Source organism: Pyrgilauda ruficollis, unplaced genomic scaffold, assembly GCF_017590135.1.
Source record: "Pyrgilauda ruficollis isolate IOZ18807 unplaced genomic scaffold, ASM1759013v1 scaffold27, whole genome shotgun sequence".
Lineage (NCBI taxonomy): Eukaryota > Metazoa > Chordata > Aves > Passeriformes > Passeridae > Pyrgilauda > Pyrgilauda ruficollis.
The window spans coordinates 3233339-3259405 of NW_024524044.1; the positions used below are offsets into that span (position 1 = coordinate 3233339).

At 36.0% G+C, this 26067-nt stretch overlaps 1 protein-coding gene across 1 annotated transcript in view; it reads left to right on the forward strand.

The window, feature by feature from the left end:
- The window catches only part of MDFIC (MyoD family inhibitor domain containing), a 50450-nt gene extending 26525 nt beyond the window's left edge, over nucleotides 1-23925 (forward strand). Inside the window, exons 4-5 of the mRNA XM_041471597.1 lie at nucleotides 7638-7913; nucleotides 20433-23925. Of these exons, the coding sequence (XP_041327531.1) occupies nucleotides 7638-7913; nucleotides 20433-20680 (524 nt within the window). The 3' untranslated portion in view covers nucleotides 20681-23925. The remainder of the gene's footprint in view (nucleotides 1-7637; nucleotides 7914-20432) is intronic.
- The last annotated feature ends 2142 nt before the right edge of the window (nucleotides 23926-26067 follow it).

The following is a 26067-nucleotide window of genomic DNA, read 5'->3' on the forward strand; positions in this document are numbered from 1 at the left end:
ATTGTATTGCACTCCTAGTGCCCTTTATCATTTCAGAGCCTGTCTTCACATTTAGGAAATTGCTGATTATTTGTGTTAAAGAAATAGATCTATATTATTACTTTAAGAATTAGCAAAAAGCCAATTTTCTGATTCTTAATGCACTGATTATTCACTTCTGAGATCCAATGTTTTACAAGCTACTGTGCTTTATAAATGAAGATGTAACAACAACCAATCAAACAAAAAAGCCCCCAAGTAGATGAAGATGCCTCTTAATAAATTACCTCTGTAGAAAACACAGGACAAAATAACTAAACATCTCACCTTAAATAAGAAAAAAACTTAAATTAAAAAAAACCAAAATCCAACCCACAAACTAGCTGCAATAGCTAACAACGAAACAACAAACTATGTCCAGTAGTAACTAATGAATCTGTTAAACTCCATAAATATGCCCTAAGAGTGTTGGAATGCTGACCAGGAGTAAATCTGCCATTCCACATCTGTTACCACTGTAGTACATAGTTGTAATGCTATGAAAACATAAGAGCAAATATGGTACATTTCTTTTCCTGTCCTAGAAGAATGCTTGAGAAGAAAAATGGTTACAGAAATGTTGCAAGTAGAAAGTTTGAGGTAAAATTTCCCACTTTTGAATGCAACATTATGTAGGGATTTATTCCCCAGGTGTATGGGTGTCTGTTGCCTATAATGCCCTAGTTTGTGTTTGGCTTGTATTTTGTGGTGAGTTCCTGTTGTTTGTTTTCAAGAAGTGACAAACTATGCTACAGTAAGAACTATATTCAACTTTATGTAGGTGTAGTTTAACAATCAGTACATTATGTGAATTCTCTTTATTTCTAATTACATTTTTGATCTACCAAAAACTCCCAGATCATCTGAAAAGTTTATCATAGGTGACAATATTTGCAGTCTCAGAAAAAACATTGCTAATGACACCAAGATGTGTGTTTGATAAAGAAGAATAATTTACTGACAATCTAATAGTAATTAGAAGCCAAAGGGTATTTTGATTCTGAGATAATTGTTACAAGATAGGTAACTAAAAATGTTAGGGGATTTACTCCTTTAGCAAAGATTTAAAATTTGCTGTTGCAGTCATTAAAGAAAATCAATGGGCATTTGTTCATTTTGCAAAATCACATCAGGAAGGAGGTAGGATTTGTAAATAGAGGAAGTCACCCCATATTGTCAGCTGGAATGCTTATCAACTTTGTAAACCCTGGCTACGAGCCCTTTTCATGCTTCCCTGTGGTAACTGCATCTCTCTGGGTATGTCAAAGACATCTTTGTACAATTCGTGCAACCCTTCAAACAGTGTGTAAAGTCCTGCAGTGATTCCAAAGGAAGGCACTGCAGGTGTCTTTGCACAGAAATAAGAGTTCTGTGGGCACTGCCTTGTGCACTTGTGTTGCCTCTCAACCCATAGACACACATGCATGCGTTTGCCATTCTTGTCCACCCTTCACCAAGTGAAAGCTGACAGGATAAAATGTCTTTTCCCTTTGTCCCCTGCCAGCCTTGTTTCTGTTATACCAGGTGTTCCCTGGATGTGCTCTCAGATGTATTCTAACAAAGTGTTCTCAGTGTGGGTCCTGTAAAACTCGTACCAGCAATTTTACTACAGTATTTTCATTACAAAGGACATCCTGTTTCATAATATTATATTGTATTCATTTTGAAGATGTCCTCACGTCTTACAAGAAGGAATTCTAAAAAGGTGGTTGATGCTGTTAGTTGATACTTTGTTTTCCTTGTAAAGTCAGCATGGTATAAAAAATTCAGTGTAAAAAAATGATTTTAAAAGATAGATGGTGCCTTGATGGTACCTTGTTATTTAGTTAATGTATGCCTTCTGTGATATGGTAGCTGCAGTATATGCTATTTATGTCCCAGAAAATATTCAAAAATAATTGCTGACAAAAGCCACTTCACAGGTTGACTCAGAGGTACGTCTTGTAATCTGAATGTTAATATTCTGGATAGCTAGACAGAGAAAACTATTGATGTAGTTTGAAGATCATATTAGAGACTAGTCAGGATTTAGTTAGAAACTGGGGATGGAGAAGGATTGAGATACTTGAGTTCTCCCACTTTCAGTAAAATTTTATGCTAATTGAGCCAATAACATACAATATGTAATATTTTTGAAAAGTTAAGATTTTTTCCTTTTGTCAGTGGGAAATGTTGCCTTTTATATCTAAAGAATTTATGTTTTCTCCAGAAGTAATTTAGAATCACCTTAATTTTATTCTGAATAGAATTCAGGCAACCCCTGGTTTAACTGTGCAACTCTTGACAGTCATCTGCTTTATTTTCCCCCTTAAGCTTAAATCAGTGTTACGAAGAAGCACTGATAAAAACCAGAGGCCTGATTCTTACCTGCCTTACATATGGTCTGTTCCATGTGATTCATGCAGGGGGAGTAGAAGCAGTGTCCACCGAGACAAACGCTTCTTCCAGCTCAAATTAATGTGTAAATCTTGACTTCCAGTGTTAGTGGAACTGATCAGGACCTCGGTATTTCCAAAAAAGTTCATCTTCTTATTGGAGTTGCAACTGTTTTGGGAAGAGAGAAGTGTTAAGAATACTGTCAAATGAAACAATATTTTCTCAATATTTGAAAACACCATTACAGTTTTTACAACCAGGAGTTGTGCATTTTATTCTTCCCACATCCACCTGCAAAAATACTGTTACTGTGGCCTGACTTGTTATCATAAACTATTGGGCCATACATAAAGAAGAAAATTGTTCTTCCCTCTCTGGGTGTGTAGTCAGATAACTCAGGCTGTAAACTGGAAAGTTTTTTTTCCATCACTTTCCTTGGCCAGACTAGCAAACTCCATGGGTGTCGGTATCAGCTGCCTTGGAATTGGTTTTGATGTGATTAAGCTACTAATTAACTGTCTGAATTCTTTTCTCCCGCCTGATGTTTTGTTTTGATTCACTTTGACTCAGAGGAGTCTGCATTCAGTGTGTTTGTTTTTGTGTTTTGTATAAAATCCCTAATGATAGCTTAGACTGTCTTCTTTTGGTTGAAAGTTTCCCTCTGTTGACATACATTTTCCTGTTAAATGCATGCATCAGAATTTTTCTTTTAAAAACAGCTGGGACTTTGCAAGGTGCAAATCAGTGTGCAGTCAGGGTGCATATCTATGTGCATATTCCTTTAAAATGTGCTGAGGGTTTTACAGTCTGAAGGAGAATGTGCATAGTTACTTCAAAACCATCAAAAACCATAACAAATGTTTACTACTTGAATTCACCAGATAGTAACCTCACAATTAAATTATTGTGCAAAGTCAGTTAAATAACAGCAGAAGTTACTGTGTTAAGGCCCACTTTGCAAGAAAACTGATGACAAGGACGCTAATAGATTATATGCTATAGCAATATATTGCCTTTTTATTGCTTTTCCAAGGCAGCAGATTCATGTGCAGTTATTACTACCTATATTATCTGCTAGTTTTCTATCAAAAAAGATTCAGTCTATTGAATCATTAATCTAATATTTATCATTCTTATTGAAAATCCACTAGTGTTAGCACTGTATAAAATATTGACTTAAATCTACTGGTTTTGCTAAAGATTAAAAACATATTAACCTGAAAAGCATGGTATTTCTTAGGACATTTTGAAACTACTCATTGTAGATGTTTGAAATGACAATTTTTCTGTGTTGTCTGAGGAATGATTTTTTTCTTAAATCTTTAACATACAGTAAGTGACCAGTACCATCCTGATTTGATGATGCTGAATGTTCATCCAACACACATTTGAAATTTTGATGTGTATTGCATTAGTTAGTGAATATCAAGAATAACATTTTCGCTCATACATAGAGTGTAAAATGGGATCTTTTGTAGCAGCACACGGCCTGTTTAGAATGATATAACAGGCGCTGAATGTTCACATATCAAACAAAATGCCATCTTTCTGTAGAAAAGAGGTGTCAAAAAGTTTCTTTGTACCTTTAACGCATGTGATTATGTAGTACAAAATGCAGAGTTTGTAAAATTTCTTGAATATACAGGCAAAAAATGAATAATTCAAAACAACTCATAAGTTCTACATTCTATTGTATCTTTTATAACGCAGGCAGAAGATAGCATTGTGTTCCCAGTAGAGCTGAATTTGCACAAGTTACACCTCGGAAAATGCCAGATGGTCTATGGTCTACTTTTGAGAGCTGTCACATATGTAAAGATTTGAAAAAAGAAAGACAGCTGAATGAGAGCAGTGGATCATTAAAGAGAGAGTGAGAGTCCCTGGGTATCACTGTGTTTTAAGAAGCATTGTGTCGTTCTCCATATTACACCTTTTTTTTTTTCTTTTTTTTTTTTTTAAGATATACACAACCTTTAAAAAATAAGGTAAAAATATTTCTGCTCTAAACTAAGTGGTTGTGGTTTAATCTCGGAACTGTCAATTGCTTTTGTTCTTTTTGCTAGAATGCGGTCATATGGTTCCTAATTGGTTTCAAGTGTGTTTTAACCATAAGATTCAAGTCTCCCTAGTGCAAAATTATCAATAAAGTTAAAATAAATTTAAATTGAGATAACTAATCCATTTGGGGTTTTATTCCATTTTGATTTGACCTGCATATCACATGTGAATACTGTAAAGCCAGTCAGCTAAAAAGTTGTATGTTAATGCTAAAAGACACAAGTAAGAGTACTTTGGGAACAGGATTACTTAATAAAAAATTAAAATTAAAAAAAAAAAAAAAACCACCATAGAAAAGTCCCTAAACCATTAAAAATAATAATAAAAGCAAAAAAACTATAACTGTTCAGTTTCCAAGACTTTCCATTTATTCACAGATTGACAGAAACACACCTGATTTTAAAGAATGAATTTTGGATATTTTGTCAAGTTACTGTATTGTAGCAAAGCCCCAAAAATATACAAACAATTTGTAAGCTGCCACCACCAATTTAACTGGCTTAGAAAAAGGTCATAGATGTCAGTTTTATAAACTGACATTCAGACACAGAGAATTTTTAGAAAAGTCTATTGCTTTTGTTTATTGAGGAAGGTTAACTGCTCCCCAGCAATTCTAGTTCATTGGTACAACTGCACTACTTCACAGCAGGGAATCATAGGCAATGAAGGGTGAGGAAACATTACATGAAACGTGAAAAACACTGTTCCTTAATTACAAAATTTGCATTTAAGGGGGATAATGAAGATAAAACTATGGGGTTCTGTAGACATAAACACTGAATTTTAGAGAGTAAATTTTCATTTCTGATATTGGCAAATATTTTTGACTATTTTGCACATACATGGAAAGAGAATCTACACAAAGGGTTCCTGGTAGTATACTTTTAATAATATTTATTCAAATAGGGGAAAATTCCCTAAAAATTTGGTTTGGGACCTTTATGAGAGTTTGGAAATGTTGACCAAATATGTAGTGATGCCTTAAGTTTTAGCTTTGATATTTTCCAGATTCTGTACTGCATGGGTGAATAACTCTGAACCTCATATAAAGTGTTAGCAAGTTCTCCTCACAGTTTAGTTAGACAAGCACAAATTGAATTCCAAAGTGAAGAAAGTGCCTTGCTTATGCTTCTGTTCATAGATTTTACAAACACTGATGTAAAATTGAAGGAGAAGCAGTTTCAGAGTTGTCAATGAAAAAACCTTTGGGTAACAGTTACTTCTTCAGGTCTCAGATAATGTGCTTCTGTTTTGTTGGCTTGGAGGTTTCTGAGCAGTTACTGCCAGTAATGGAAGGGAATGATCTTTGATCTTTGTATTCCCTGTATTGTCTTCGGGGAGTCTAAAACATGAATGTTTGCCCCAGCCCTCTTTTTCTTTCCTGCGACAGAAAATAATCACTTTGGTCAAGTAGGTTCAAGCAGGGTTACTCTGACCTAGATAAATGTGGGCAGTCAAGGCTATCTTCTGAAAACGTTAGTGGCAGTGACTAAAATATCAAGTGGCAAGAAAGGCATGAAGCAGTTCATATTTAAACTATTATGAAAAATAATCCTTTGTCACCTGTGAGCGTGACATAAGAACATAAAGTTTAATATTTGTGTGAAGTTTAATCTGGAAAATGGTGTTAGTGTTCTGGATAAAAGGAAAGCATTGGGGGTTTGTATGCAAATGTAGAACTGAGTCCTTTTTAGAGACCATGTTGATCTGTTTGTCCCAGTAGCGTTTGTTGGAAAATTTGTTAACTTGTACCTGAAGTGATCAGTGGAGTAGTTTCTTTTAGAACAAGCTACCTGTAATTATCTCTATGTATTTTTACCTTGATACTGTGAAATCATCAGAAAATGGATATGAATCATCTGAAAAGAGAATGAACCGCAGCATTGTTTTTCCTTACTTCTGGCACTAATTCCTCGTCCATTGGGTATCTAACAGAATCTGGACGTCTTCTTTAACATAACATTTTTAAATAGGTGAAGATTGGACTGTCTTGAAACTTTATTTCCAAGCATGATGCAGTGGTGTTTTGATTAGGAGAGATTATCAGGCTGATGCTTTTCGATTGTGAAATCTTGTTGTGTTACTGTGTTTACAGTTTAATTAGTTTTCCCCCATGAAATCTGAATTTTTTTTCTAAATAAGAATTTGTTACATTGAAACCACTTTTTTTTTTATTACAAAGCATTACATAAAAAAGTTATGCATATTGTCTTTAGTTACAGATTAAAGAATACATAGGAAATCCTTTTCCATGTTATTACAAATATTCTCCTTTATGATAGCTCAACACAAAATGTCCAAGTTTCATACTTACTCATTAGGATGAGCTTATAGCATGTACTCTTGGAGACTTAACCAGGTCACTGCAGATTCTTGCCTTGACAGGGTTTTTCTTTTTATTCCTTTGACCATTTTAATATTTTCATTAAATCCCTAACTGGCCCATTACAGCCATATCTAAAATTGTGATTCTGAATTGAAAAGCACAGAAGCGGGGGGGACTCTGGCTTGCCACAGCTCTGTGGTGCTTGAATGCATGTTCCTTCTGGTTACCTCTTCGCAGAACTGGATCTTGATTGGTTTTGTACTTCTCAGAAATCCACAAGCTCTATGAATTTAAGCTCAATCTTGCTATTTACCTTGATATTGCTATTCTTCTATAATATACTGGGTGGCTGAGTGTCAGGGGACCCCTACCACGTCACTCAAGTTATTTTCTGAAGGCTAGCAAGTTGGCCAGCCTGCATCTTAGCCCATTACTGTGGTCTGTATGTTTATTCCTACACTTTTTCTCACATTTGGGTGTATTTCACACATTATTAATTTGATTACATCAATACAGGTTTATCTCAGTTTTGCTACATTCCTTCCCAATCTTGACTTTTTCCCTTTCTTCAAATTGTTGGCATTATTCTCTCTGTGTAGTTCATAGACCTTTGCAAGCCTTTCCTTGCATTGTCAAATGGACAATCTAGGTTTCAGCAGACGTGACGTACTTTTTGAATAGCTAATAATTATTTTTAATCTAGAGATATTTTTTGCTTTATTGTCTTGATGTGGGAATGTTAACTTGTCAGTCTGTCTTTAGATCAATAAGAGAAGGAAAGTTGCGTTCCCAGTCTAGCCTAAAGTGTTCAGTTATCAATTCACAATTTCAATTAACCCTTTCTTTCTTGTACTTTAAGCACAACCTCAACGTTTGCCTCAGCCAAATGCTTCAGCACTGGAAAGGAGTGAGGAAGAAAGTGGCAAAATCCAAAATGGCCATGTGGGCCTGAGTAATGGAAGTGGAATTCACAATGGGGTCAAGCATATGCCTGCAGACAACAGAAAGCTTTCGTCTCCTGTTTCAGAAAAAATGCACAGAAAAATTCAGTCCACCTTGTCTGTCAACAGCAACAGCAGCAAGAAGAGTAAAATAAGCTCTGTGTTTTCTCAAAAGCCAGGTACTTCACCAGAAGGTAAGCTGATATTCTTACTAAAAAAACCAAACTTGAATAAAGACCAACCAAACCTCAGTAAAAATTATACAATCAACTGAAAATAATTGAAGAGTGTGACTCATGCTGCAGAAGCAAACAGAACTTATTAAGATAAAAGACATGCTTCTTTCCCAAAGGAAAATATTAAGTATTTGAAGAAAAGGAAAGGTTTGGGAGAGTTCTTGCTTTCAAACGTTTGGTCAACATGATCTGATAATGTCTTAGTCTCTGTACTTACTATCCTGAACTGATAGAAACTCCTGTCAACATTGTCACACATACACCAGAAAAAAACCCATTAAAGTACTACTAGTTCGAAGCATAGTAAATATTTAAATCCAGTAATGGCAGGCTCTGTGTGGGTAGACTTTGCTTGTGAAATGTTCTGTTAGCTGATATCCTGACTAGCTGTGAGGTCTAAACACTAGATAATAAAACAGTGACCTGTGCTTCACTGTGCCTTATGTTATGTTTGGGATGTAGATAGTGTGCACGAAAAAGCTTCATACTCCTGCATAGCTTAAATAAGCAAAAGTAAATAATTTCTCTTTTGTTTTAGGTGTGTCTCTGTGCTCTCACTGCTTGCATATACACTTATGGTTCTAGAGTTCCTGAGCTTCTCAATCCGCTGCCTTCCCATTAGCATTCCTATACTCAATGGATTTTGCTACTGCCCTTAACAAGAGTGTAGAGACGCTAGAAATTGTATTGGTTTGAGGCAGGCATAGATGTCACTGGTCAAAAAAAAAACACCTCTAGAGGGAGGGGACAGACACAGATTCATAGAGAAATGGGAGATGGGGAGATGGTAGTGTTCAGTGAAATGGGGAGGATTCTCAGCCTAGATGAGAGGATGAAGAATCAGAAGGATTGCATGTAGCAGCCTGAATAAAGGCAGCTGATATCAGTGGAGTGACTCCTTTTGGCTTCAACTACTTTAGTCAGACTTAGTGGATCAGTGTAGTAATATGAACAACTGCTTCAGTCAGACCCTTCCATGGGCTGGTCCCCCTAGCTATTGTTTATTTTCTTGTTTATCTTCAAGAACCTACTGTTACTTTTCTGTTGCACTTTTAGTCCTCCAACATTTCTTTCCAAAACCACAACTTCATACTTCCTGTGTTCCCTTTTATGTTACGTGAAATATCTTTATATGGTTATTGTTAGTGCACTTTGAAAAGACTGTATCTTAAGAATCCTAGATCTGTTCATGTGACTGAAACAAAGTGCAGGCCTCTGAATTGTAAAAAATTCAATCTCCGAAATAAGAAAACCAAACTGTTTTTTCAGAGGCAGTGCCTGTCCTGTTCATTCCCCTGTACAATTAATTATGGCAAATGTTTCCTTTTTTCTTCTAAAATTATCCCGTAATAAAAACAGTTATTGGGGTTTTTTTCCGTTTAATAACTGAATATAATTATGTCAAATTACTGAGTGATTGAGGAGAAAATTATTAATATCTTCAGATTTAGCTTTAAATTCTAATGTCTAATTTTAATATCCAACACAATTGTGTTAGTTGCCTGAAACTGCCATCATACAATATTTATTTTTATATGCAGTAGAAATTTCGTTATCCTTAAAGGCATATCTGATTAGAATATAGATAATTAAATTGTGGTGTCACAATGTATAACTTGCATTCTTTCAAAGCACAGAGATACAGGATAGTCCTTATTTTCACAGGCAATTTCACAAGTCACCCAAAAGCTGAGGTTAAATAAAGACAACACTGTACATCTGGCATTTTAATGTTCTCCTTTTGAATGTAAGAACTTGGATATATGCTCTGAGTAGCTTGTCCCATTCTGCAAATGTCTGCAGCTCTAACTTTTCTGTTACTCAGTCTGAGCAAAGCACAGGTTTTATCATGCAATGATTAAAGTATGTCTGGTGTATTGGAATACGCCCATAAGGGAATATTTGTTTTTAAGAGTGATTTTCTGGTTTTGAAATTTATTTTACTTTACAGTTCTCTGACAGGCATGTTTTATATTTGTGTAAACACATCTGCATGCACACATGTACAAGCTTTCTGACAGCTTCTTCAGCTTCTCAGTAAGGTACCCTATGGGGCTACATGACAGAACTATAAACTATAAGTAGTGTTCTTATCAAGCTGTTGCCTCTCAGGAAGTATCAATATATACTTCATTTATTCTATCATCCCAGTTTTTTAGAAGATGTACAATCAGAATGTCTGACAACAGTCAATTGAAATATCTAAATTAACATTAAATTAACACTATTTAGAGGAAAAATTATTTCTTGATAGCTTAAAAATAATTGTATTATTAATACAAGTCATGTTAAGCCCTTATGACTACTTCTGGAAAACTGCATTACAAAAACCGGATATAATTAGCCCAGTTTCTTGTTTAAAGGACTGTAATTGCATTTAAATCAGGAATATATGCATATATATGTGCATATATAGATGTAGATATAGATATGCTTGATAAATAAATTTAATTATACTAAGCCAAAAGAGTATATTATCAAGTTCAGTGACTGAGGATTGCATAGACATTCTTTCAAAATGGTGTAGACAATTTAATTTGAACCTAACTTCTGCAGCTTCTTTGTATAATTTTTGGGCAAAAAGGCATTTTTTCTGAGTAGTTGCCTCTTCTGATTCGATGAATTTCTGTAGAGGCTATTGACAGAGCTTCGAGGAAGATGGAAAAGATACAAAGCTATTGAAAATTATTTGTGGCATTGTTGAACTACTTGGCCTTGCTTTAACTTGTACCATGTTAACCTCACAAGCCACTGGTTACTGCTGAAGAGTTGCTGGGTTTGAATTTACTTGAAGGTGTATATTTGTGTTCAGGCACATATATGTATAGCATAATAATAGAACTTCTAGGCTGTTTGTTAAATGGTCCTACGGAGAAAGAGACAAACTATATTTACTTTTTACTGCGAGTAAGAAATCACCTGGATTAACTCACCTGCTTAGTTTACTATAGCATCCAGAAAGTTCTAGTAGAAAGAAGTAAAGTAAACTTGTACACTTTCAGATATATCAATTCACTTTAATTTTGCTATTCCTTATGTAGTACCTTGGATTTTATAGTCTTAATTGCTAGCCTTGTTTGGTTTTTTAAACCTGAAAATACACACCCTGTATTTTTACTTCATCTGCCTCGTCTTCCTCCTTGAGTGTTTTGATCTGTTGTCAGCCAGGAGACTAATGGAATTAATTGAAGGAAAGTGGCCAGAGAAAAGGAATAGATTATGTCCTCAGAAGGAAGAGAAGCAAAAATTCTGTCTGTCAAGCTGAGTTTAAACTATAGGAAAGAGAAAATATTTTTCATTTTTATCCTTCCCAAAAGCTGCATTCTTCTTGATTCTTCTTAAAAGACAAATATTAATATTTCTGGAGCACCACACTTGGTTGTAATGCAAAGTTTCTCCAGATCTGGTACTTTGCTCCAGAATATTGTATCTGTTGACGGAACAGAAAGCCTGGAAGGGCTTGAAGCAGGATAGAATCAAGAAATATGATGGGCTTGCCCCCACCGCCCCCATCCTGCACAGGAACATATTCGGGCTCATGCTTATTTGAAATGTAGCATGCTGCTTCATACTGCAGATTACTAGAAAGCTAAATGAAGTTCAGTATTACTTTACCCTGGCTAGCACATCTGCCTGTGAAGGTTGGTGCTGCTCCTGTTCATCTCCAAAGTACTAGGCAGTCCTAGCACAAGCTATGAAACCTCCCAGTCTGACACCCCTCAAAAATTCACCCACCACAGTTAAGAACTCTTTTAATAATTGTTCCTACTGAAAACTCCACTTGTGCTGTGGGTCATGTCTTATGAGCTTTTGGAGCTGAATTTGTGTAGGAAATGCTTAAAATGTAACAGATATTTTGGTAGCAGCAGTATAAAAACTTTAAAAACTACTTTTTAAAATAAGTCTGTAGTGTATGTGGCCATGTCAGCATTCCAGAATATGCTGGTTAGAAACACTTTCACATCCAGTGAGACTTAGGAGGTTGTGAGTGCAGTCACCAGTTCTGCTTTTCCTCCACATCTATTATTAATCCATACTGTCCCTGAAGAAATCTTACTCAGCTCCATAACTTACACTACAAAAAACCAAAGGAATTATGAAATAGTTGGAGTGTCACTCCTAAAAAGCAGTTTTTAAACACTGTTTCAGTTCTAAAGATTTTTCAAAGGGACTGGATACATTTCAGTGAATATTGGGAATAAAAAAAAATTTAGCTCAAAGAAATTTCAATAATATTTTGAATTATTGATGCCAGAGGTGTCACAGTACTTCCAAAATTCTGGTTGGTAGGCCATTAGCACAGAGAATTGTAACTGTTTTGCACCAGTTTGTTATGAGCAGTGGAGAAAAACACCTTGGAAACATGAAAAAGCAATTGTAAATGAGTAAAAAGGAAGGCAGCCTAGCTGCTGTGTTCAGATGCAGAGCATCCAGAGCCCTGATGCAGATCCAGATGCAGACTTGTCCAGAGAAACTTAAAGAAGAGAGGAGGTCTAAAGGAGACAGCAATGAGGCAGCAGAACTGTTGATCTAGATGTCAGGAAATGAAGACAGATGAGTGACTGAATACATACATATGTGTAGCAGAGTGGTGGAAGGGAAGTAATAATGGCATGCAGAGTTCGGGGAGGAAAGGAAAGAAGTTGGGCAGGGGAAGCATGGAAGAGCAATCTAATTAAGGGAGTGGGGGGCCAAGGTAGGTGCTTATTATTTTCTAGAAACCAAACCATGTTTTCCCACCAAGTCCTTATGAAGCTTGACGATATACATTTTTTGAATCAAAGCAATCATTTATGAAAAGTTAATGATGGAGAAAGGGAATACAGGTTTTAATTTGTTTTTGACATGAAGCTCTCACTTCTGGTCAAGTTCTTGTGACTTCAGAAGTTACCGTGTTTGGCAGGGAAATTCCCACAACTCCAGTGACTCAATAATGTGAGTTTAATGTGGTACTTTACTCAAAAGACTTTGAGCATACACAATTGCTCTATCAATTTGAAAACAGAAGATTGTTCAACTATGCTGAACAGATCATGAGCCTGCCTCCTGTCTGGGCAGTGAGATCTACTCTATTCTTTCCTTCCCAGGCTGTCTAAATCAGAAAGGCACTAGAAGGCATCTTCCTTGCAATGGGTGTCTTTCAGGAGAGGTCCTTAGGAAGTGTAATAAGGCTAGATGCAGAAGTGAGCTAGATAAGGAAAGCCTGCAGCATGGGGGTGCGACTCTGGGGAAGGACAGCCAGTGCAGACTTGGCACCACATTGAAGTTACCATTCATGCTTTCCCAGAAGCAAAGCCTGAAGCAACCTTCCTCAGCTTTCTAGACTGTGCTTCTTGTGATGCTGAGCTTAGAGATGCGATGAACTATTTCACTGAAAGTAAGTGTGGGTGGTTTTTTTTAATCTAGTGTTTAAAATTCAACATTTCAGGGTACATTTGAAGGAGACTCCCTCTCCCCTTCCCCCTGTGCAACTTCATCTGTTCTAGATTTGGAATCAGAGCATGGGGTTGGTGGACACTAACTCATGCTGCTGACCACATTAATTTATTGTAATATCCCAAGTGATACTGATGGCTTAACTGAAGATGAAGCAGGTCCAACAAATAGCTTTTGTGTTAAGCCAGGGTCTTAAGAACCAGTAGGTGCATATACATGGAAAGTAATGAGTAGTTCTCTTAGCATGCTAGCAGACTTCTATTTGGTTTCTATAACTTTATATAGGAAAAATGTTTTCCAGGAAACTTTCCTTTAGTGCGCATGATTTGGAGTAGGAGATTGTGTTGGGTTTTTTTTCCTTTTGAGGGACGCCAGAGCAGCACTAAGTTTTCTTTTATATACTGTTCAGTCTTTTGATTGGTATTATTTACTGAAATTCAGTAAAAGCATGCATCAATAGCCTAACGTTGCAGAAATATCTGTTGGCCAACTCTCAACCTGACTTTTTTTTTAAACATACATACACTTCTGAAATCCATCCTGTAGCATTAAGTCGTATTTAGGCAGCTACTTGTCAATATCCTGCAATCTCTCTACTTTAGCCAAAATTTTATTTGTTATGTTTTAGAAATTGGTTCAAAGTGGATTTGTATCTGAGCATGAAGGGCTAAACAGGGGTTTTTGTTAGACAAGCTTGTATCAGAACACAGTTGTCAATCAGGCAGTGGGTAAATAACATTATCATGTGATCAAATGTGTGTTTTATAAGAATGCATTTTGGAGTGATGTGTTTTAAGTATGGTTTACATCAGTTTTTTTGCACAGAAGTCTTGAAAGGTAATTGACCTGTTTTTTAACAGGACTGAATGGAAAACAGGGCCTGTAACTGAAAAAGGGTCTTTCAACAACATCTATTTTATAAGGACATAGTTTAGCTAGCACCTAAGGGTGCTAAGGTCTAGCTAAACCTAACTTGTCTCAGTCATTGCAGTGGTGAGCAGTGGTAATGAAGGTTTCATATTATAAGTAAGTCTTAGGTATTGGAAATTAGCAGATTTCTTAGTATACCTGTATGTTTGAAATGGCTCATTTTACTTCTGAGGTTATATCTGTATCGAGGGTTTATATTCTAAGCTTTGATGAAAGTTTCCATGTGTTCAGTGTGATTTGCCTGTTCAGGTAACATATTAATTTTCTTGTTCAATAGAGGTAATAGTTTTTTATTTTAAATGGTGAAATATCATGTAGTAACTTTTAGTAACATATACTAGACTTTGTAACAATGTTTTCCACTGTCTTAATAAATGTCAGTCTTTCATCTAGAAGTAACCATACTCCATACAACATGTCAGTTTGTTCTTTCAGCCTTTTCTAGTTTTCCTGTGAACATTTCCCTGGGTGCAGTGATTTTTCTCTAAAGATAGACGGTGGGTCGCAGAGGCTGCCCGTGAGCCCTGTGCAGGGTCCGCATTCCAGGAGCAGTGCGCGTGTGCCACTGCTCGGGAATTTTGCTGTGTGCCTCTGCAGCCCTTTGGGAGCCTTGTGCCGGGCTGGTTTCTGGCTGGTGCTGTGCAGCTCCAGCCGTGTGCTCATCGCAGCCGCTGCCAGCCTGCGCTGCCGGACTGCGGGACGCCTGTAGCACCTGCTGGGGCTTCTGTTCAGGGCTCTGCAGGGGCCCTCTGCAGTAAACCCCTGCTGAAGACCTCAGCTGTCACTTTGATTGTGGGTTTGCCCTTTTTGATTCTCTCTGTGAGACAGCAGAGTGCCTGGAGATTTGTTTTGAGTGGTCTGAACTTGGTGAATATAGTTAGTAAGAAGCTGACCAGGGTCACCGTCCTGTAAATGATCTTATTTATCACTGTAGACATGAAAAACTTTTATCATATGTGACCTGCCTGCTTGGTATGAAAGCTTTTGAGTCAGTTTGTGACAGGTTAGTGTCAAACATCACAAAAGCAGCACATAGCAGCCTGCACATGCATTTCTCTGTGCATTTTTTAGTTCACCTTCTCCATTTCCTGTACAGTTTTGATGGTTGATAGTTTTCTTCAATATCTGTTTTTTAAGTAGATCTGCACCTTCTTCTAAAAATGAAGAGGAGATGATACAAGAGAAATTGAAATAAAAGAATTTACTGTATGTTTCAGTATTTGAAAGAAATTGCATACCATGGTAATATCTGTATGCAGAAGTTTTAGAAGTAAAAAGTGGTGTGCACATGCCAATGTTTAAGGACATGGACAAACATTAAAATAGTTTTATTTTGATATTGTTTCTTTTCCTTAAATGAGTCTAGCTGTTATAACTGGGGTAAGTTAGAAATGGAGCCTTCTGGGCTTTTATAACAGTGAGTAAACAGTTCGAAGGGATCTTAGGCCTATTTCTTGTCTGGATCTTGTCTGTGGTAACACTTAAAACCCAGTTAATGTAGATGCTACATGTACTGTATCCACTTTTTGGTTAAATCAGCACATGGTTGGGGATGTGTGTATGATATAAAGCAGCGAAAACTCGAACATGTTGGTTGGGTTCTATTTGTCTTGGCATTGTTTAACAGTTTTAATGAAGTTCCCAACAAATCTGTACCTTTTGGGGATGTGCCAAAGGATTAAGGAAACACCTTCACTTACGTTGGTTTAAAAAAATGTCAGATGGGATGACCCTTTTAACTTCAGGTCTAATTTTCATCCCAGACAAAATGAAAGAATAATTGAAGATAAGCTTGAGTGTCTGAAGGCTCACCTTTTTCCCCAAACATAAGCTGGTCTAATAAAATGTACTAGCACTGCCTACGGATCAAGACTGTTGTAATTATCATAACTTATGAGAGCTTGGATCAACAAATGTGATAGAGTGTTTGGATGAAATCAGAAGCATTTGGTAAAAGAACTAAGATAGATATAGTGGTTTGGAGTTGTTATTTTTCTTTAAGTATGCCTCTAGACAGTGTTTGCACCCTACATCCTCACTTTTTTGTAGTGATAACCTCTAGTGCAGCATTTCTCAATTGAAGAAAAGTGTAATATAAGAATTGAAAAACAATGGTAATGTAAGAATGGAAAAACAATGGAGACTGGTGTGGGTGTAGTGTGCAAGTCCTAAGAAAAAGTTTATCTTTGTAAATGATTTGCCTGTGTGATGTGATGAAACTTAAATACTTCCACAGAGAGGGAAATTGGTTTAATGGAAACTTAAACCTCAGAAACTTCAGGGTTAACTTACCACAACAGTAGTGCATCATGAATGTCAAGACTAATGGAGTTCTGTCCATAATAAAGATGTGCCCTCTTGATTGTGTTACTATATCTAATGGGAAAAGAAGAATGAGACCCTCTAATTCTCAAACAAACAAAAAAGAGCTTAAAGAAATAGATAATTTCAAGCCGGCACCACTGTCGTAACTGGTGTTGCTGTATAATTTCCTTATTAGAAAAGACTAGAATATACTCAAAGTTTCCAGAAAACACATCATCAGACATTAAAATCACCAAGTTTACAAATACATAAAATATGTTTATTTCTAGTTGGATTAAAGTGATCCACTCCTCAGTCACCACCAAAAAAAATAACCATATTTTGATGGGGTAAGGTTAAAGAGTGGACGTTAAGTACAATCTTTATTCTTAATGTTAATCTTAACATCTAATTAATGTTAATCTAATGTTATTCTTAATTCTTAATAAGTTTTGAAGTTTAGAATAATATATAATTTTAAATAGTCTCCTTGTTCTTACAAGCAGGAAAAAATTACTGGAGTGTCTTGTGCAAGCAATGAAATATATTGTAGTGGTCTCCAACATGGTAATGAAAAACCTGTGGTCATCTCTTTTGGAGTGAACTTTGTATAGAACCTTCATGGCTGTATTCCACTGATCATAACAGCAGTCGGTTTTAGCTGTATGAGGGCTTCTGTGGAACTGACAGGTTGCTGTAGGAATGTAGATACTAGAGAAGAATGAGTTTTGTGTGGCATGGTCATTTGTTATTACTACAAAAATACAGTGTAACTATATCTTTTTTCTATAATTGCATCTGTAGATCAGAAGCCAAGAAATAAAGGTCATACATGGAAGAAATTATTCTTCCACCCATTTTATCCAACTGTATAACAGCCCTTTAGAGTCATGATTCTGAATTTACCAAGTTAGGTAGGACTAGGTAACAGCATGCTTTGTCATGTGTTAAATAATTGCTACCTGGATAGCTATTAAAAGTCAATAACATGAAGAACATAAAAGCATGATTATTTCAGGTTTGTCCTTGAAATGCGGATCAAAGTTTATGTTCATTGTACAAATGAGTCATTGCAAGAATGAAGAGAGCACTAAAGGGTATCTCTACTTTCTCTCAATTGTTTGTGGAGGTTAAGTAAAATTGTTATATAAAAGATTTTTTGAATCGAATATTAGGTTTGCCGTCTGGGGAGAAGGAAATAAAAATAAAGAGGAGGTAAATAAATCCTTTTAGTGTTTTAGTCATTGAAGAAGAGATAAAAAAAAGACCCTCTGTGGAGTTTCTGTAATAATACTACCGGCCAAAATTTTTTACTGTATCTTGGACCATTTTTCGTACCTTTTACCTTTGAAATACGTTCATTGCAATCAACGTGGCCTCTTCTTATAAGTCTTGATTTGATGGGTTTTGTAGATTAGGAGGTAAAAGTTCTTTTGTGGGTCCAGAAAATACAGTCTCTGTTTTATAACCTATGAACTCTATTCCTTGCCCATCAAAAGGAACGTATTATAATGTCTGTGAATGTGTATTCCTCTCCCTGCAATTTTACATATCCCTGCTTGAAGCAGGCAAGATTTTTTTCGATATCTTATTTACAATATGTATACACACAAAGTTTAATTATGGTGTACTAAAAAAAACATTTTTAGAACAAGATTTGTTGCTGTATTAGCTTCTTCAAGCTGTATTTTAAAGACGTGATATACTAAATCCTTAGTTCCTCAAATATGAAGGTTTCTTTGATAGAACTCTTGGCTTCTTTATCGTTTTCCTTCATATTAAAAGAAAATCTGAAAGGAGATTTTACCTGAGTATATTTAACACCATCTCCATGACAACCAGCTAATTAATCGCTATCAGTCTGGCTTTGGTCCTCTTCAGTGAACTGATACTCTCCACCTTTTTTCACATATCTTCTGTGTTTTCTATGAAGGTCATTTATTTAGTGACATTATGTCTTTGGGAATAGAAGCTTTTTAATACAAGAAACAATTTTCTTTAAAGCATGTTAAACGTACCTGTGGTTTCCTCTCAGTTTTGCTTCCTGCACAGTAGTGGGGAGATTTTAAGGTTAGAGTTTTGGGGTTTTTTCCCTCTTCTTGCTTTTTCTGAAATTTCCATTTCTTTCCTTTTGGGCATAAGGGTTCAGTAGTGCATTATGACTGTGGCCACATTGCAGTACAGAAATGTCCAATCTAAGTAGTATAGTAACTGGGAGTGGGCTAAGTGTTCAAGTAGTTCCTTTGCTTCTTGGGACAGATTTGGCTGGTCTGAGCCTCTGTTGCTGCATTGCTGGAAGTATTCATGCTTGCTTGTGTAAGTCATCGCTGCAGTATCATGCAGTCAGAGTTTCTGCAATGTTAGTGGCATTTGGAATCAATCAACATACCTGTCATGGCTACTGCACAATTTTTACATTTAGAAAGTTGGTTAGAAGGCCTGATAATAGTATTACTGTTGCAAGTAATTGCAAATTTTCCCCTATGACAGCAGTCTTCAGCCTGTGAACTGTAAGAACTTAACCTCTCCAGAACAGATTGTATGTAGGTGCTCAGACCAGTCATCCACATAGCTCAATATCCTGTTGTTCCTAACAGACTCTCATAGAGGATACTTGCAGGGACTTGTAGGACTCGACTGTAGGGACAAGAGATAGGGTGAGGTTGTGCAGGATGTTTTCCCAGAATATTTTTCCAATCTTCACCTGTCTGTGGCTAAAGAGTTCAAAGTTTGCAGGCAGTAAAAAAAAAGAAAGCTGAGGCTAGGAAAGAAATGTATTTCTCCATCCTGAACAGATCTTGTATTTTTAATTTTTTGTTTTGTTTCTGAATAACTATTCACAGCCTCTTACAAATTAAATATGTTTATACATATTAATTTATACACATTATGTAAATAGAGTATCTCCCTCAATCCTGCAGTTTCCTTCTCACTGGCACATGTTTAGTTCAAATCCTTGTTTTCCTATCTTTTCTCATGGATGTATGTTATGTTTGAAGTTATTCCATATGTTCTTTGGGTGCTGTATTTTTTTTTTAGATATTTTGTGGGACACCTTAATTATCTATATGATTTAGTAATACTTCTAAAAGCTGGATATTGATGTTCAGGTATAGTTAAGAACTCTTGAAGATTGAAGTAGTACATTAAAAGAATGGCAATTATTTAGTAGATTTGTGTATTAAAGCAAGAGAAAAATATGTATTTTGACTGAATATTTTCTATATTGTTGAAAATAAGAAATGCATCTAACACGCAGTTAAGCTTGTTTTAATGTGTGCAAAAACTAAAGAAAGCAACAATGTTTAGGCAGCATTGCTTTTATTTTTCTTCACATGTATCGAGCAAACAAACTAGTTCCAGAAAGGCAAGATGAACTGGGAAGGGCTGGAAATTATTTTACTTAGTTTCCCTCATTAGTTGTTTTCAAAATTATTTTTTGTCCGTTTGTGTAGGAATGTATAACTGAAGATGATAGATATGGATACTTACATAATAAATGACTAATGAGATTTTTCTAAGCAGCTCTGAGCAGTTTAGTACTTGGGATTTGTATGAAGTGAAGTGGTGACAGGAAACTTGGTGGAGTTGGAGATGAACTGCAGAAGTGACCATGAAGATAAGAAGTGGGTTTTTTTTGTGGTAGATATATGTCTACTCTGAACCATTTTCATTCAGCTACTTATTTGACATTGTGATATATCTGGATTTAGAATGACATATTAATGATTTTCTCTTTTCTTCTTTACCTTTTTTTTTTTTTTATTGTTTTGTTTGTTCCTGACATGCTTCTGAACTATTATGAAGATTGCTGTGTTCACTGTATCCTGGCTTGCTTGTTCTGTGAATTTCTCACCCTCTGTAACATTGTTCTGGGACAAGCATCCTGTGGCATCTGCACGTCGGAAGCCTGCTGCTGTTGCTGCGGGGACGAGATGGGGGATGACTGTAACTGCCCATGTGATATGGACTGTGGCATAATGGATGCCTGTTGTGAATCTGCAGATTGCTTGGAGATCTGCATGGAATGCTGTGGGATCTGCTTCCCATCATGAAATATTTATCCCTTTGTATTTTATTCTCTATAAAACTGGAGAGCTTTTCTTTAAATACATTTGAAGAAAGACAAGGTAAGATTTTCACACTTGCACTGTTAATTCCCTTTATATAAATATTTTTTTAAAAAACAATCCTCAGATCTGTATTCTAACACAAATTGTATAGTTTTGTATGTGAAACTAAAGCTACATTCCAGCTTCCTTTTGGCTTTGCAAATGGAAGAGTTTATTGAAAGTGAATTATAGGCCTGATACTGCAGGCCATATGAAGGCAAAATTCCCATTTGAATCGAGTGATACGTTTTGGTCAGAGAACAGACTGCAAGGCAAACCTTAAGTATTTGCCTTTACCTACTTTAATATTTAAACACTCAAATGCATCCATGCATAACATGACTTTACAGGCATTCTGAAAATCAAGATATTTCTATTTCTCTCTCTTTGGGTTGAAAGCAACTTTGCTCTGTTGTTTTAAGCTTAATTCAAAAGCTAGCATCAGAAATCTAGAAATCTTCCATTGGTTTTGCTACAGTGGTCGTGTCAGCAATATGTCTTTTGTTTTGAATATCGCATTGATTAGAGAGCAGTTCCTGGTATTTTCCATTGCTGAGATTATCTGACAATCTAAAACAAAATGTAAGTTTTGCCCTGGGCTAGAAGAGTACCAGGATTTCTTTGTAATCAGTCAAGACAGAATAGACACCTTATCATTTTAGTTCAGTACTATTATTACTTGAAATGCTTTCTCTTAAAAGAGACTTTGGAAATACATGAAATATATCCTCAGAGTAACAAACTGATAGACTAACAATACTTCAAAAATTGGCTATAAGAGGAAAATTATTAGAAGTTAACTCAAGAATCTAAGCTAGTGCATGAAGTGGCCTGGTCAGTGTTTGTGGCTTTGGAGCCAGTGTCACATAACTTACTATTTATTTCTTTATGGTGTAAGAAATATCTGCAGAGGGTAGTAGAATTTAAACAGGGTATAAAAACAAATTTAAATTGACTTGACCAAGGAATTCTGTCATTAAATGCAAAAAGCAAGTGAAAAAATGTTTATTCTCAGATCAATTTTAAATGTTCTTTTTAAATAACTGGGCAAAAAAAAAAGATCATTTAAAAAACTTACGATATGCTTTAAAAATAAAAGGACTGATATTTAAAATATTGGAAAAACACAGTTAGGATCTGTTGGACCTAACTGTATATTCCCTGTTACACCATTAAGGTTCTCCAAGAAATATCTCTCTTTTGTAATTGTAATTGTGGAGCATGTGAAGAGGTTTGTGGCATTCCCAGATTTAGGGAATCAGTCTTCCCATTTTCTTTACCATCTGCTAATTTCTACCCTGCATGTCTGTAGCTCACAAACTGTTCTTTGTAAACCACCCACACGTGTTGATCTCACATACTTAAACTTTCCTGTTTACACTCCAGGTATTCCATTTGTAGAGCATAGATTTGTAGATCTCTTAATTTTACTTCTTGTTACAGGAGTCATCAATAGCCAATAGCATGTGTGTTGAGGGAATTGGCCATAAATGTCTCTTTCTACTATAGTGAATACAGTTTATGCAAATGTGACAAGCTAAAGATCACAGGAGTGTGAAGCTAAGTCGACAAATGGTCTGATATTAACCAAAGCTTCTTCTTGTGAACACTGACTAGTAGTGCCTACTACTGCAAGTTATCACTGAAGCCAAATCCTTAACTGTGCTAGGGAGCTGGGAAGTGTTACGTTCTGCCTTAACATATGCAATATTGTGGTGTATTCTGATGCAATGCACATTCACCCTCAGAGGGTTTCCTAATCTGTTTTTTGATAGTTACTACAAGTATTATTCTTATTATGGTTTTTTTTCTTTCCATATATTGGGCCAGATTCTGATCTGTATTCCGTAAACTAAGTGCGCTTCCATTCATGTCAGAATTTTTATTGGTTAAATTCCAGTTAGAGAGCACAAAAATATTATGGTAATAGGCAGGCTAATAAGGAATAATATAGTTAAATTGATAAATTCCCAGTGCTCAGAATCAGGCTCATGGGGCTCAATTATGACTCCTAAAAGGCTGAACCACATTGGGAAGGGGGAAGAGGTGCCTTGGTTGAGTGGCATTGCCTGGAGGCATTTTGTCTTTGTAAGGCATAATGCCTCTGGGGAAATTGGGGGCATCACAGTGAGCATTGGGACTCAATGCACCTTGGAAAAAGTCTAGACAGTACTTTGTCCATTGTAGGTGTGTGGTTGACACCGTGGTTGTGGGAACATGTTCTCTGGGGCGAGACAGCATCATGAACTGTCTTTCCTCATGTCCTTCTGGTCACAGAGAGGTGAATTATGGCTGTTTCTTGTCTGATTGTGCTTTTGGGACAGGGAAGAGGACTCCCAGTCTCTTGTCCTGCCCTAATATCCATGCCCTGCTGGAACAGGTCCAGTTCTGTGCTTGGAAAATGCACATTTGTGTATCATGCTTTTACCACAGGTTGGTATGGTTTAAAAAAAATAAAATAAAAATACCAATCTAGGGAGTTATTTTCCTGTGTAAAAGTTATCTACAGAGTTTGTCCTGCACAAGCCCTTGTTTCTACTTACTGGAACTTAGTGGATTTTTGATTTATTGTAATTATAAAAACAATAATTACGAGAACTTTGTTCATGCATATGTGTATATAGTTTTTCTCACACACATGGACATACATACACATATATGTCTTTTCCCACTTTATTTGTGAAATACTAGGAAATAAAAATAATGTTATTAAACCTCATAATGATTAGAAGTATCAAAGTATTGCAGACAATTGAAAAAATTAAGAAATCATGTATTTTGTTTGACATTTAAATGTAATCTGCTACTGTTTGTCATAGAGATATTAGCACTTTTGAAAAATATATCTTTGTAGCAGAGAATATTAGCATGTAGTTTAAGGAATTCTTTTCTATATTTACATCCTTAAATTCTATTTTGTAATTTTCACTCTATAATCAGTTTTGTAAGCACCTTGTGAAATAAAAAAAGCAGAATCAGAAGTCAAATGTGAAAATAGAGTTTAAATAAAATGAAAACATTAGAATTTAATTGTCTATTTTATAATAGTTCTTGTGAACTTGTACAGTGTTTCAGTTTATAGTTCTGCAAACTGGCCCATTTGAAAGACATGCTGTTTGTATTTTATATCAATTGGATGTGCTACTTGCAAACACTATTTTGAAATAAAGATCTTTATTTTGAAACTATTGGATATCACTTTTTTCTTGTCTTGCCTTGTTACTCCTGTGTGTTTTTTCTTTTACTTTAACCCTTCCTAGAGGTGGTGGCCTTAGAGTGACTTGCACAGAGCGTGGACCAGTGTACAAGTTGTCTTACAAGTGGAGCTCAGCCAACTCAGACACTAGAAGCTGTGCTAGCATGAACCTCCAGCAGTAAAAAACGTCATTAAGAGGGAAAATTCATTCCTTGGTAAAATTGATTAGGTAATATTACAGTAATTATTAAATTTTATCAAAATGAAAGTTATTTTAATACATCCTCAGCAAGTCTTCAGTTTACTAAAAACAAGCTGAACCAAGAATTTTAATCAGCTCTTAGTATTAATTTGATTTTTTTTTTCATGTTGGCTTAAGCTAAGGGTGAACATCCTTACACTACTTGTAATCAGCTCTTAGTATTCATTTGATTTTTTTTCATGTTGGCTTAAGCTAAGGGTGAACATCCTTATACTACTTTAAAACTGCAGAAACTGCATGTCTACAGTCTTTGGCACTGATTTTTCTACATCTGTACTGCCATAGTGGGTAAAAAAATCTTGCTTCTTGGCCATTGCAGAGGAAAGATGATAAAACTGGCAGAAATTGTGTTTGAGTGTGTATCATGAAGTCTTGCATTGAGACTGTGCACCAAAATAATTGTTTTGGTAAAAGAACTGATAAACACATAGAAATATAGCATCATTTGACACCTGTTTTAGTTGCTCTAGCCAGTATCCTTAATACATAAGATTTCTAGAAAAAAATGGCTCCTGTGAAGAAGGATCAGGATCATTCAGGAGCTTTTGGATTGAATAATGGCTCTATATCAGTCGTAGTTCTCCTATTAAGAACTTTGTGTTGACTTAGATGAATCACTGATTTTATAATATTTTAAATGAGAAAATTTTCTGAGCTCTTCACACACTTAGGTTTTTTTTTCATATTATTTTAATGGTTGCAATATTTGATGTATGTTCTTGGAGACCAGTGCCAATTGTATTGATGTATCTCCATCTTAAATTGTCTCCAGACTTGTAACTTTCTAAAAAGAGACAGATCATAGAGTGAATGATGTATCTGGAATCTTACTCTTGGTGCCAGAATTAAGTTAAACGTTAGAGAAATATCTCCCTAGTGTCTTGTCTTAAAGTGCATACACCACGTACTGGAAAAGTCCACATTGTGTTGATGGTAACAGTAGTAGCTCTAGAATCCTACAGACATTAATCTTGTGTTTTCCCGTACCTTCTGAACCTCTTGCCAGCTCTTAGCATTTCCAAAGAGAGCAGGGAGACCTTAACTCAATTTTAACAATGAAAGAAGTTCAGTAAAAATAATATGCTGCACTCACTCCCAAGATGCACTTGTTGAGTGTGCTCAATGCACTTGAATGGGAAGTTGATTTCTTGCACAAAGTTTAGCCTACTCTTAAACACTTGCTTATGCTATTTACCAGTGATTTGGTGCTAGTGTTGTAAAAGGATGAGTTTTCTCTCCTTTAGAAATCTTTAATATGATGGGCTATTTCTACTATAAGTTGGAAAGAGAACGTTCTCTGAATTATCATTCTGCAAAACAGGCAGATGTTTAATTAGATTAGATGTTGTTAGTCTTTATGGTTTTTAGTCATAGGTTCATAGAATGGCTTGGGTTGGGAGGGACCTTAAGCATCATAGGATTCCAACCCGCTTGCCATGGGCAGGGGCAGCTTCAACTAGTTCGGGTTGCTCAGAGCTCCATCCAACAAGGCTTTGAACACTTCCAGGGGTGGGGCATCCACAACTTCTCTGGACAACCTGTTCTCGTGCCTCATCACCCTCACACTGGGATTGCTTCCCAAAATCTAATCTAAACCTCCCTTCTGTCAGCTTAAAGCCAATTCTCCCTCATCTTATGACTATATGACCTTGTAAATAGTCTCTCTCCATTTGCCTTTTAGGCTCCCTTCAAGTAATTGGAAGGCTGCAGTTAGGCCACCCAAAAGCTCTTTTATCCAGGCTGAACAATCCCAATTCTCCTATCAGTTCAGCACACTTCATAAAACACTGTGTACAATCCTGTTTTCTTATTTTATGTACATCTATTATAGCAATTGTTAGTACATTACCATCCAGTATTCATAAAAATGGA